At 41.8% G+C, this 14,186-nt stretch overlaps 1 protein-coding gene across 1 annotated transcript in view; it reads right to left on the reverse strand.

Annotated features, from left to right (window-relative positions):
- The window catches only part of RARS2 (arginyl-tRNA synthetase 2, mitochondrial), a 56,517-nt gene that overhangs the window by 27,827 nt on the left and 14,504 nt on the right, over positions 1 to 14,186 (reverse strand). The window contains 3 exon segments of the mRNA XM_073336637.1: positions 5,304 to 5,380; positions 11,444 to 11,527; positions 13,192 to 13,247. Of these exon segments, the coding sequence (XP_073192738.1) occupies positions 5,304 to 5,380; positions 11,444 to 11,527; positions 13,192 to 13,247 (217 nt within the window).

The raw sequence follows: 14,186 nt of genomic DNA on the forward strand, positions 1-14,186 counted from the left end.
TTAACGTTACAATGCCTATCTTGTGCCAGATTCAAATAGCTTAATTTTGAATAATAAAACTCAATTGTATATAAGAAACCTCATTGCCTAGTGTGTAAATCCTACAGGGTATCAGTACAAACCACATACCAAATTATTTGGAAACTTGCAAAGAAAGAAAAAGTGCCACCATTTCTGTTGATTGAGAGAAATTCAAACTAAATAGTAAAGATCATGGAAGCATTATGTTCTAGACTAGGTTGTCTCCTAATGGCTGGACCTTGAAGTTAATCCTTCAACTCCTATATCATGTACTTAGAGCTATTTATCAATTGTACTGAGGGAGCCCAAGGGGAAAGAGAAAATATATGCAGATTGTTAAAAGTCAAAGGAGGTGAATGGCTTGGAAGCCAGAACCATTACTCTATTGTATAAACGGTACATATTTCTGTGCACATAATACACAGCTGGGTGGAATGCACTGAAATACTCAAACACACCTTATGTCTGAGCCAGTAACTAGATTTACTTGAAACCATCATTCCATGACATAATGTCTGGTTAGTGTACCAGAATGTCAGCTTTAGCAGCAGCTGCCATCTTCAGCCCAATACAGATGGAAGTGTAGTTTAGCTTTTTATTAGATCACTGATTCTCTGTGATACACAAAACTCCATATCAGAATGTATGAATCGTTGTTGAATAGCAGTATAGATCTGGTACATTTACCGTTAAAGAGTGGGGCACAGAACTTTTTACAATTCAAAATTTGTGCCTGGCCATCTCCAGAATGATTGGAATTGTTCTGCTAAGTGCCTTAAATCTATACTTGGCCATTTCTGATAGCTGATGCGTGCAATCAGCCAGCAGACTATTTATTCATATTACAAAGGCTCAGTGAGGCTCTCTGCTCATAGCATGCAATGCAATCAATAGTAATGTTCTCTATATAAACTGGTGGAGAGAAGGATCAAATGAATTACTAGTTTGCATGTGGAACACGTTTGGATGGACTGACTCAGAATCCTAAAACACAATCTGCTCTGAACCAGCAAGGAGATTTGTTTGATCCAAATAATCTGTCCTTATGTGTCTGAAGAGCCCATTGTGCAGTCAGTGGGTCAGACTCTGTCTTCTGGTGCAGGGAGATGCAAACTGCTGTACCAGCTTGCCCCCTGTGTCCCAGGAAGGCCATTCGCCTAGGAGAGGACAGCTTTAACCCTCACCAACAAGGGCACAATAGAATCCCTGCTGATGGAAGCTGCCTAGAAGCTGTTCTAAATCCAGTTCACTTTTACAATCATAAAGAAAGATAAGCCCATTTTGCACAGCCAGGAGAGAATTCTGAAATTGCGCATGGTGACAATCACTTCTCACCACACATCCATGGTAGACTGCATTCAGATTAAAGATCTTGTTTAAGATCCTCTTCCCAAAATTGCTGTTGAAGGTGTAATTAAAACAAACATTGTAACCTTTACATGTTTTCTAGTGTGAATTAAACAATAAAAAGAATATTTAGAAGTTTAAAGCAGTTTAAGATGGATGAAGTAGCGTGCCTGGCATTAAATGAGGATATTGATATAACAGGCATCAGGGAAACTTGGTGGAATGAAGATACTCAAAAAGAAAAGGAGTACTTGTGGCACCTTAGAGACTAACCAATTTATTTGAGCATAAGCTTTCGTGAGCTACAGCTCACTTCATCAGATGTAAATGTATCTGATGAAGTGAGCTGTAGCTCACGAAAGCTTATGCTCAAATAAATTGGTTAGTCTCTAAGGTGCCACAAGTACTCCTTTTCTTTTTGCGAATACAGACTAATACGGCTGCTACCCTGAAACCTGAAGATACTCAGTGGGCCATGGGAATAGCAGGGTACAAGATATATAAGAATGACAGAGTAGGCCATGCTAGTGGGTGGGTGGCATGTTACAAGAAAGCATGGAGCCAAATAAGGTAAAAATCTTACTTGAAACAAACTGTACCATAGAATCTCTATGCATAGAAATTTCATGCTTGAAAAATAAGAGTACAGTAGTAGGAAAATACTAACCAACCACCTGACCAGGAGAGTGACTGTGACTGAAATGCTAGGGGAGTTTAGAGAGGCCACAAAAGCAGAAAGTGCAATAATAATGGGCGATTTCAACTATCCTCAAATTGACTGGGTAATTGTCACCTCAGGGCGTGATGCAGAGATAAAATTTCTAGACACCATAAATAACTGCTTCTTGGAACAGCTGGTCCTGAAATTTGCAAGGGGAGAGGCAATTCCCGACTTAGTCCTAAGAGGAGCACAGGATCTGGTTTGAGAGGTAACTATAATTAAATCACTCAGTAATAGCGACCATATTGTAATGAAATGTAACATCCTTGTATGGGGGATAATACCAAAACACCCCACCACTGTAACATTTAACTTTAAAAAGGGGAAGTACACAAAAATGAGGACACTTGTTAGATGGAAATTTAAAGGCACTGTCACAATGGTTAAATGCCTGCAAGCAGCATGGGGACTACTTAAAAACTCCATAATAGAGGCTTAGGCTAAATGTATACCTCAAATCAGAAAAGACAATTAATCAGAGGGAAAAAAAAAAGAAAAGAAAAAAAAAAAGCCACCACAGCTAAATAGCAGAGTAATGGAAGCTGTCAGAGCCAAAAAGGCATCCTTTAAATTTTGGAAGTCAAATCCTCGTGAGGATAATAGGAAGGTGCACAAACTCTGGTAAGTTAAGTGTAAAAGTATAATAAGGCAGGCCAATAAAGAATTTGAGAAGTGTGATGAGGTGTATCAACCCCACACTACTGAGGTGAGGGTTAAGGAGCTGGTCTGGAAGCAGGAAGCCACACCCCTCGCCTTTGCCAGGCATGCTCCCAGTGTAGGGAGCACTCAAAAGGGAGCAGCTCAGCTCAGTCTGGGCTGACTGAGGAGGAAAGCAGTTGGGTGCAGCAGCCTCCTGCTGAGAAGCTGCTGGGACTAAGCCTAGCCAAGCTGATGGAAGACCGTTGACCGTGGGAGCAGAGAGTGACAACTCACTGTCACCAGGGGCTCCGGAGACGATCCTGGGATGAAGCCAGGAGGGATCCCAAGACAGAGCCGTGGCACTGCTGGAGGTACAGGGATAGGAAGCGACCCAGGGAGTACAAGTAAGGTACCAGACCCTAGGCCACATATACGACCTACTGCTCTGACGGGCCCTGGGTCAGAACCTGGTATTGGGTGGGCCCAAGTTATCCTACCTCCTTGTTGGGACTATAGCTGGTAGGCAGAGCGGCTCTTAACTCTCGCCACGGGGCAACGCTACTGTGGAATACAGCCGCTAGGCACAGCGGCCCTTGACTCTCCACATTGGGAGACACGGCCGTGAACTGTAGCCACTAGGCAAAGTGGTCCTGAACACTCGCTACTAGGCAATAATGCTGGCCTGGGGCACACAGGCATTTCCTGACAAGAAGCAACTTGCTAGAGTTCTAACAGTAAGTATCTTTTTAAGTACATCGGAAGCAGGAAGCCTGCCAAACAGGCAGTGTCGCCACTAGACAACCAAGGTACTAAAGGAGCACTCAGGGAAGACAAGGCCATTGCAGAGAAGCAAAATGCATTGATCTTCACTGCAGAGGATGTGGGGGAGATACCCACATCAGAGCTATCTTTTTTGAGTGACAAATCTGAAGTACTGTCCCAAATTGATTGATCAGTAGATGAGATGTTAGAAAAACCGATGAATGAAACAGTAATAAGTCACCAGGAGCAGATGGTATTCACACAAGAGTTCTGAAGGAACTCAAATATGAAATTGCAGAGCTACTAACTGTAGTATGTAACCTATTGCTAATACAAGCTGCTATACCAGATGATTGGAAGGTAGCCAACATAACACTGATTTTTAGGAAGGGCTCCAGAGGCAATCCTGGCAATTACAGGACAATAAGCCTAACTTCAGTACTGGCAAAACTGATAGAAACTAGAGTAAAGAACAAAATGATCAGACACAGATAAAAAGGTCAATTTTCACAATGGAGAGAAGTAAACAGCAGGGACCTCCAAGGATCTGTACTGGGATCTGTGCTGTTCAACATATTCATTAATGATCTGGAAAAGGGAGTGAACAGTGAAGTGGCAAAGTTTGCAGATGTTAAACAATTATTTAAGATAGTTAAATCCAAAAGTGATTGTGAAGAGTCAGGGGGGATCTCACAAAACTGGGTGACTGGGCATCAAAATAGTAGATAAAACTCAACACTGATAAGTGCAAAGTAATGCACAGTGGAAACAATAATGCTAAACATACATATAGAATGATGGGTTATAAATTAGCTGTTACTACTCAGTTAAGAGATCTTGGAGTCACCCCAGATAGTTCTCTGAAAACTTCAGCTCAATGCACAGCAATGGTCAAAAAGACTAACAGACTGTTAGTTTCTATCCCTTTCCTAATAGTTCCTAAGATAGAAAATATCATAATGCCACTATAAATCCATGGTGCACCCACATTTTGAATATTGTGTCCAGTCCTGGTTGCCCCATCTCAAAAAGGACATAGTGGAACTGGAAAAGATTCAGTAAAAGGCAACAAAAATGATCAAAGGATTGGAAGGGCTTCCATACAAGGAGAGACTAAATAGATTAGGGCTGTTCAGTTTAGAAAAGAGGTGACTAAGGAGGATGTGACAGAGGTCTATAAAATCATAAACCATGTGGAAAAAGTGACTAAAGAAGTGTTAGTTGCCCTTTCCCGTAATACACAAACCCGGGGGCATCAAATGAAATTAATAAGCAGCAGGTGTTATACAAACAAGAGGAAGTACTTTTTTACACAACGCACAACTAACTTGTGGAACTCATTGCCAGGGAATGTTGTGATGGCCAGAAGTATAACTGGGTTCAAAAAAGAATTAGATAGGTTCATGGAGGATATATCCATCAATGGCAATTAGCCAAGACGGTCAGGGAATACAACCCCATGCTTGAGGTGATCCTAAGCCTCTGACTGCCAGAAGCCAAGAGGGGAAGACAGGGATAGATCACTCCAACTGTCCTCTGTGTACACTACCCTGAAACTCTGGTCCTGGCTGTCAGAGACAGGATACAGGGCTAGACAGACCATTGGTTTGACCCAGTATGCAGTTCTCATGTTCTTAAGAACAATAGAAGGTATTTTAGCACTATAAATGCTTAGTGGAGCATAATATAGCTTAAGCAACAAATGTTTTAAAGCTTTTTGTTTTAAAGACATATGCTTTCATACATCTAAGAGCTAATAACTATGTTGAAAGAATATTGCTAATATTATTTGATAACTTTTGAATCAACTTACCTCAAAGAGGTGTTCTAAAGGATTGGATTTTAGCTTGTCTTCATTGCCAAACTGTTGGAAACCAGCTCCCAGTAAACCTAGAATAAGTAATAATTATTAAAATGGGACATTAGAAAACAGATCAGTGTGTATTGTATCTCGATTAAAAGCTTCGTACAACCAAATCTGTATCTTAGCATTATAAGTAATGAAAGTAATACACGCCAAAATATTTTTAAAACATTATTGTGTCTGCTACAACAGACACAGAAAAGAAATGGATTATTCCAGTGCTTGAAAAACCATAATAGGCGAAGACTGGTATGAAAGACAGGGGTGATCCTTCTAATGAAAAGTCCCTTCCAACACCACAGCTGCTGGAATTCCTAACCCTGGAACCTGCTGCAGGGATCCATCTTTCACATCAGCATTTAGCTAGAAGCTGTCTGAAATCTGAAGCCCACACACCAATCCCCTATGTCTGCAGGAAACAAGGTGCTGCCCTATTCCTCACATCAAAGTCATCTGGCTGCCATGACTGCTCCTTCGCCAGTCTTTGGACCACTCCAAGCCCTGGTCTACACTGGGGGGAGGGGGGAAGGGGCAAATCGATCTAAGTTACGCAACTTCAGCTACGTGAATAACGTAGCTAAAGTATTTAGATTGACTTACTGTGGTGTCTTCACCGCGGTGAGTCAACCGCTGCCACTCCCCCATCAACTCCACTTGCGCCTCTCGCGGCGGAGGAGTACAGGAGTCGACGGGAGAGCACTTGGGGGTCGATTTATCACATCTAGACTAGACGCGATAAATCGATCCCCACTGGATTGATTGCTGCCCGCCGATCCAGCGGGTAGTGTAGACATACCCCAAGAGTCTGATCTCCACTACTCTATTTACACTTTTGTTTTGGGTCTTCCTTCCCGGTGAATAGCTCCCATGCCCCACCTCTCCTGTTGCCAAGGGGCAGCGTAGAGAAATTGACGAGACTATCAGTTTCTTCAGCATTCCCAACAGTAACAGTGAAAGCCGATTAGACTCTGGTCAGCTTTCACTCTGCTGCAGCTTACGAAAAATATGAGCCGCAACACAAACATTGGGGCTTCCTGTCTACAGAATGAGGACAATGCTCACTTCTTGTTTGGAAAGCTTCCTCTGGAGCCGTAAGAGTAAAAATTTGGGCCAAGGGCAAGAGTCTGCTACAGCTGTTGTTCTAGTGACACAAAACTGCTGCAAACCCATCTGAATCAGGGAGTTCCGTCAGGGTTAGTGCTGCAGAGCAGTCATAGCATCAGTGAACCGTACCCTTCATTTTTTAAAAAAAATGCATTCTTCTATTCTGCAGAAGTTGATGGCATTTGTCCCCCCATTCTCCAGAGAAAGCTTCCTATTTTCCACAAGTGGTGAGAAAGAGAAGGGATTTTTCAAGCCCCAGTTGATTATAACCAACAGGCCTTACAATACTGCAAGGAACGTGAAGCAAAAAAAAGTAGGCTTATTTAACCCCCCCACACAATAGCATTTAAATGTAACAATTTCTACCTCAGAACGACAGGAAGAGTCTGCCTGAACCCAATAAAAGCAAGGAACCTGAACTACTCAGCGTGTCCACACTCTGCAGCACATGTAGCTGGGGTGGCAGAACCCAAAAGGGCATTCACTCGAGGTGTTTTCTCTACCACCCCCCTGACAGTTCCACTGTAGAAAGACAGCTTTAAACTGCAGCCAGGGCTCCACAGGCTGCCTTGTGACAGCATATCCCCCAGGTCCCTGGTCATGCTCCCTCCCTCACCAGTACCAACCATTTTAGTAGCAGTCTTGAGAGACCAAGAGGCTACAGGCATGTTGCACTGCTGTAACCTCCTTCTATGAGCACATCCTGTTACCGAAGACTCTCAGCTAGTCTCTCTGTTGTGTGTAGTCGCCACAGACCCAAGAGTGAATCAAACCCATGAAATTGCATGACTTGATTATTTCTTTAAATGTATCTGGTTGGTTTTAGAATTTCCCAAACATTCATAGATTAGAAGGCTAGATAGAACACTGTGATCATCTAGTCTGACCTCCTGTTTAAACACAGGCCATAGGACTTCCCTGAATTAATTCCTGTTTGAACTAGATCACCTGAGAGGCTTTAGAACTGCCCCAAGATTGCCTCAAAGGCTGAGAAACTGAAATCCTTTCCTCATCACTAAATTAAAAGAACTTGTCCAAGTGCCTCTGCAGCCATTCAGGAGAGTCGGAGTGGATTTTAAATCCATATTCCCTCTGAGCTGTCAAGGACTAGGACTGCTGGGGAGATGGTACACGTATCCCTGAAGAGGGAGGGTGTGTACCACTTTGGAATAACTTCTCCAGCTGATAAAGGAAGTACTTCAAGAGTCTTGTCCACTTCCTGTTGGAAGCACAGAGGAGGTCCTAGGAGGAGTTTAGTAAGGGAAGCAAGACAATATCCTGGAAAGAAAAATAAAAGAAGGGCTAATCCCATTTAAATTCAGGTCTATATTTTAAAAGTTGCCTCTTGGCTGGGAACTTGCCTGCCACGTTTCAGCTGGATACAGTTTAGAAGGCTAAGTTATAAACTTCTCGTAAATGGTGGCTATAATAGAAATGCTGACAGCTCATTAACTACAGTGGTGCTTCTGGGAAGTACCATTATAATAAAATTCCTAAGCTATAATTTTGTGAACCGTGGTCACATCCTTTATAAAAGCTGTTAAATATCGGAACTGAATATGCCAATATAAAAGAACATCTGTTTTAAGGGGGACAGTTAAAACTAGTAGCTCAAAAATATGACCTACCATCTATGCTTTAGATTGAAAGTTCGCATGTACACAATATGCTTTCCAACTACCTTTCCTGACAGCAAGATGTATGTGGCAATATATAAAATCCCTGCTATTCAAAGTTCTTTGAAAGCACCATTCTGCAATCAAACTATTTACTTCAAGAAGTTATCTTGCTCTGGCTCTGTGGATATGGGGACAGCAGTGGATGTGATATATCTTGACTTTAGCAAAGCTTTTGATATGATCTCCCACAGTATTCTTGCCAGCAAGTTAAAGAAGTATGGATTGGATGAATGGACTATAAGGTGGATAGAAAGCTGGCTAGATTGTTGGGCTCAACAGCTAGTGATCAATGGCTCGATGTCTAGTCGGCAGCCGGTATCAAGCAGAGTGCCCCAGGGGTCGGTCCCGGGGCCAGTTTTGTTCAACATCTTTATTAATGATCTGGATGATGGGATGAATTGTACCCTCAGCAAGTTCGCAGATGACACTAAGCTGGGGGGAGAGGTAGATATGCTGGAGGGTAGTGATAGGGTCCAGAGAGACCTAGACAAATTAGAGGATTGGGCCAAAAGAAATCTGATGAGGTTCAGCAAGGACAAGTGCAGAGTCCTGCACTTAGGAAGGAAGAATCCCATGCACTGCTACAGGCTGGGAACCGACTGGCTAAGCAGCAGTTCTGCAGGAAAGGACCTGGAGATTACAGTGGATGAGAAGCTGGATGAGAGTCAGCAATGTGCCCTTGTTGCCAAGAAGGCCAACGGCATATTGGGCTGTATTAATAGGAGCATTGCCAACAGATCGAGAGAAGCGATTATTCCCCTCTATTTGGCATGGGTGAGGTCACACCTGGAGTACTGTTTCCAGCTTTGGTCCCCCCACAATACAGAAGGGATGTGGACAAATTGGAGATAGTCCAGCGGAGGGCAAAGAAAATGATTAGGGGGCTGGGGCACATGACTTATGAGGAGAGGCTGAGGGAACTGGGCTTGTTTAGTCTGCAGGAGAGAAGAGTGAGGGGGGATTTGATAGCAGCCTTCAACTACCCGAAGCAGGGCTCCAAAGAGGATGGAGCTCGGCTGTTCTTAATGGTGGCAGATCTCAGAACAAGAAGCAATGGTCTCAAGTTGCAGTGGGGGAGGTCTAGGTTGGATATTAGGAAACACTATTTCACTAGGAGGGTGGTGAAGTACTGGAATGAGTTACCTAGGAAGGTGGTGGAATCTCCATCCTTGGAGGTTTTTAAGGTCTGGCTTGACAAAGCCCTGGCTGGGATGATTTAGTTGGTGTTGGTCCTGCTTTGAGCAGGGGATTGGATTAGATCAGTGGTTCTCAAAGCCGGTCCGCCACTTGTTCAGGGAAAGCCCCTGGTGGGCTGGACCGGTTTGTTTACCTGCCGCGTCCGCAGGTTCGGCCGATCGCGGCTCCCACTGGCCGCGGTTCGCCGCTCCAGGCCAATGGGGGCTGTGGGAAGCGGCGCGGGCCAAGGGACATCCTGGCCACCCTTCCCGCAGCCCCCATTGGCCTGAAGCGGCGAACCGCGGCCAGTGGGAGCCGCGATCGGCCGAACCTGCGGACGCGGCAGGTAAACAAACCGGTCCGGCCCACCAGGGGCTTTCCCTGAACAAGCATAAGACCGGCTTTGCGAACCACTGGATTAGATGACCTCCTGAGGTCTCTAACAACGCTAATATTCTATTTTTCTAACAGAGCAGATAAGCACAGCAGGGAAAAGCAGCCTTAACCAGATTTTATTTTGCTATTTAAATATTGTTGCAGTATACACTTTAAGAAGAAAAAAAAAATGAAGTCATATCAAAGGGATAAAAATAAAATAAAACATGTAACTATGAAGTCAGTCTAATTTTAAGGCAACTCATCATACAAGTATCCCTCCTTATTAAATTCCACAGGGCTCAGTTTTGTGCCCACTGAAGTCCATAACAAAATTCCCTTTTGACTTCAGTGACACTGGTTCACGACCTAGAGAGACTTGGTTGAAATAACATGACAAAAAGCAAAATATTTGTTACCTGCCTTTAAAGTGTCAGAAAAATGCAATTAAGTTGCCTTGCAAAACTGTCATGTGAAAACATCCACCCATCCACACGAGGATTATGAATACACTAACATTTTTCTCATCTGTCCAAAACAATTAATCAACCAAACTAAAAGATACTTGTCCCAAACAAGAGGGCAGGTAGAACTGTGCAGGGCTGGCATTTAATATATGTATCATCTACATAGAGGAGATTGAACACAATAATATGCAGGGGCATAGAAGTTTTATTGATATGATTTTGGGAGTTAAGAATCGCTCTAATCGAATTACATAAATGCACCACGATACACAACTATTTTATTTATGCCACACATTTTAGAAAAATTGTTGTGTCTGCTTTTTGTTTTTTAAACCAAAATTTTGTTGGCACTATTCTTTTTTTACCTATCTTCAAAGTCTGAATGTATTAGCTACCATGAATATACCCAGTCTCAGAGTAACAGAAAGTTAATACTAATACATTTTTAAAACCTCTAGAAAACTATCACAAATAGCTCTTTTGGAGGGCGTGGAAGTGGAGGGGCAAACGTACGGTGAAGTTAAGGTTTGATATCTTTCAGACTGACAGGGTTAAAAAATGATGAAGCTGGGAATGAATTTCAGGTCTCCTATGATATAAAATAAATATTTACAGTCATGGTGGCTCATGTAATATGAGACATTAGGGCAGTCATTGGTGCAAGAATAAACATTTGCCCATCTTACACTCCAGAGCAGTATAATTTCCAGTCCTTGCTTCTACAATTGTGGGGGTAAAATTGATATTGATATTACCCTCTTCTTTCTTCAAGCACTTTTTAAATAGCAGCTATTTGAACATTTCTCAGATGTTTGATTTTAGTGCTGGCAAACAGGGACTTTTAATTATCATCAACCATGCACAGTTCTGTACATTAGTATGCATGGGCCTAAAGGGGTTTGATAAGCTAAAGGCACAAAACAGAATGCAAGACAGGAGAGCAACTGTGCAATACGAATTCAAATTGTTCTACTGTTTCACAAAATAAGAAATTTATTCTATGGTTATGTCTACAAGTGTTAGGTAAATAAACTGAGTACAGTGGGTTCAGACTCCTGTAGTTCCTATACAAGCAAAACTCCCAAAGACATGAAGGGTTTTGCATGACAAAAGAATTCAGTATTAGGATATATACAGCTCTAACCATTCACTTATTGTCTATAACTTGTTTTAGCAGCATGAGCCTGTCCAATTATTAATCTTTGCTATAGCCAAATCCAGTGAGGCAGCAAGAAATTGAGGTTGTAAGCCTAGATAATGTTATTTGTGAAAGAGAAAATAAACATACCAAATTGCATGCCCCAGTCTCCAAGGTAATTTATTCTTGTTACATGATGTCCAAGTGCTTCTTTGAGGTTTGCTACAAAATTCCCTGGTAATCAAAATTATTATTATTACTCAAAACAGTAAGTGTTCTCTCATTCTTAATACTAGTTTTGTTTTGATACACTCTGCATTACAAATCCAATAAAATGTACTGTTCTACCAAATTTCTTGCTGAAATGAATCAGTTAGACTGTTAATTCTTTCAGGTCTTGTGGGGGTTTTTGCGCACTGGAAGGCGCTGTATATTCTTTCATTGTTATACAGAAAACAATCATCATATTTTATGTTTATATGGTGCTCTTCAGCTGACCATCACAAATTGCTTTTCAAGCCTCAGTGCATCCTCACAACACTGCCGCAGAATGTATCAGTCCTCCACCCCATTTTTCAGATAGGCAAACAGACACAAAGAAGTTAAGTGATTGCCCAAGTTCACCTATCATGTTAGTGGCAAAGCTAGGAAAAGTACTGAAAACTCACGACTTCCAGTGCTGTGCTCGAACCATCACAGTATCTGTAAACAGGCTGCATTCCAACCCGGCTCCTAATACATTATACCCATGAAACAGGGACCAGTTTTTAACCCCTTCCTAAAGCTTGCTTTTAATATTACTGTAATTAAAATGCAAAAAATCCCTCAACCACATCTTTCTCCTGAGCTGGGCTGTTCTTAAGATTTTTCCTTGCTTAACTTCTGTGTCTCTGCCCCTGGTTTCCCCTGCTTTAAAGGGGCTTAAACCCTTTTAGCTCTGATGCAGGAGTATAAAAGGACCCATCTGGTCTGATATCAGAGTGACTCAGTTGCAGAGCTCTATCTCTTTCTCCTGGAACCTTTATCCTGACACCATGTTAGAGCATCCAACCATAATTTTCTATTAGATTCATTCATGCTATTCAGTTTATTTTGTCCCTTCCGTGTAGACAGTGATCTTTAGGGTTATTTTGGGGAATGCTCCTCCCCACAGGAGATGGTGTGAAAAGGATGAGCTACGACACCTTGTAGCACTTAGTTAACAATGACATTGTACATAATGGTTGGACGCAGTATTAACTCAACAGATGATGCAGCATCTAGTTATCCTTGTCAGTAAAGTAGCACTTTATACACAGATATGGGGAAATACTGAAAGAGAAAAAACAGTGAAGCTAAAATTTCACTTAATAGCTTTTGTGCCACTGGAATGTTGAGTGGTAAACTAACGCACAACAATTCAGTTATGTACAGGAGTCAACGAGAGTTTTATCCCCTGTATTTGAGGTCAGAACTGGGCCGATAATCACCATGACAGCAATATTGACATATAGTAGTTAATGTATTATAAACAAACCTCATATCAGACAACCTCTAAGACAACCGGACAAACCAGAAATGAAAGTTAGTCTTAAAAGGACTTAAAATATACCAACAAAGGCTTCTAACAGTGTCTTTCTAGGATGCCATTTTAAGTCTCTAATTTGGGATTTCCTCATTTAATGCTCACTGTACTATAACTAAATAATGTGCTCATTAATAAATCTGTCCGTAACAGACTGAGTTTTTGTTGTTTACTCCCTTCCTTCACTGTTTAATCGGTAGCAGGTTCTTATTAAACATAAGGTTGGCCAGACATGGCCTCTCCACTATAGGAATGAAATTCAATAGGATTTTGTATTGAACTCCACAGAGGATACACAGAAGATTTTCTAGGCTGTAGTTAAATGTGTACTTACCTATTATCGTGGACCGCAAGTGTCCTACATGAAACTTTTTGGCAATATTGGGTGAACTGCAATAAATACCCACAGTTAACGTTTGTTCACTGTACAAAACATAGAACTGCTCGATCATTGTCTCCCCTAACACACATCCAAACAGTTGCTACACTCTTTCCATGTCCTGAAAAGTGCTAAAGGAAAACACAGCTCCCACCCTTTCCAATAAAATTCCTAGGCTGATCTAATTATGAGCTGGGAGCCAGGTCCCAATTTTGCTCCAGAAGGCAAGGCATCAAAAAAAAAAACATGTTGCCTTCCCAATTAGGATTGTATTTGAAAAGTTGTATACGAAATAGATAACAAAGTACTTGCACCAATCTCTGTCACTATATAAAAATTATGCAAGTAGGGATTTTTCACAACAGACCTTTACTTTTATATAATACCTCCCTTCCTAGGAGTAAATGTGACTCCATTGCAAGGCTTTCATAAAAAGCTCCCTTCAGGGCATACTCCCTTTCAAATACCAACCCCAAGTAACTGCAATCAAGTATTACTATTTGCAGGAATTAAATTCAGTCGAACCAAACAAGAGCAGAGCTCTGGTAAATATTTTCAAACCCACAGAACACCTCCTCCCTACTCCCTGCACCAGCTGAGAACAACCAAAGTGGTTTCATTTACTTCCTCAGTTGTAAGTCAGAATCATTTAGGTTAATTAACCTCAGGGCATTTCAAGTTTACTCCTCCTGGACACTTGTACAGTACTATCCTTAAAAAGAAAAGGAGGACTTGTGGCACCTTGATTTACTACTTCTCTTGTGCTTCCTCTGCTGGCAGGTTGTCCATGTCACAGCACAGCGAAGATAAGGCAAATAGGTCTTTTTATAATTTTGAGCCAGATTTTTAGAGATCAAGGTCCATTTTTTGTGGACACAAAATTGTGCTCACAATTATTTGTGCCTGAAAAAAATACTCAGGCCAGGGTCTGAACATCCAGCCCAAAATTT

This window comes from Lepidochelys kempii, chromosome 3 (assembly GCF_965140265.1).
Source record: "Lepidochelys kempii isolate rLepKem1 chromosome 3, rLepKem1.hap2, whole genome shotgun sequence".
NCBI lineage: Eukaryota > Metazoa > Chordata > Testudines > Cheloniidae > Lepidochelys > Lepidochelys kempii.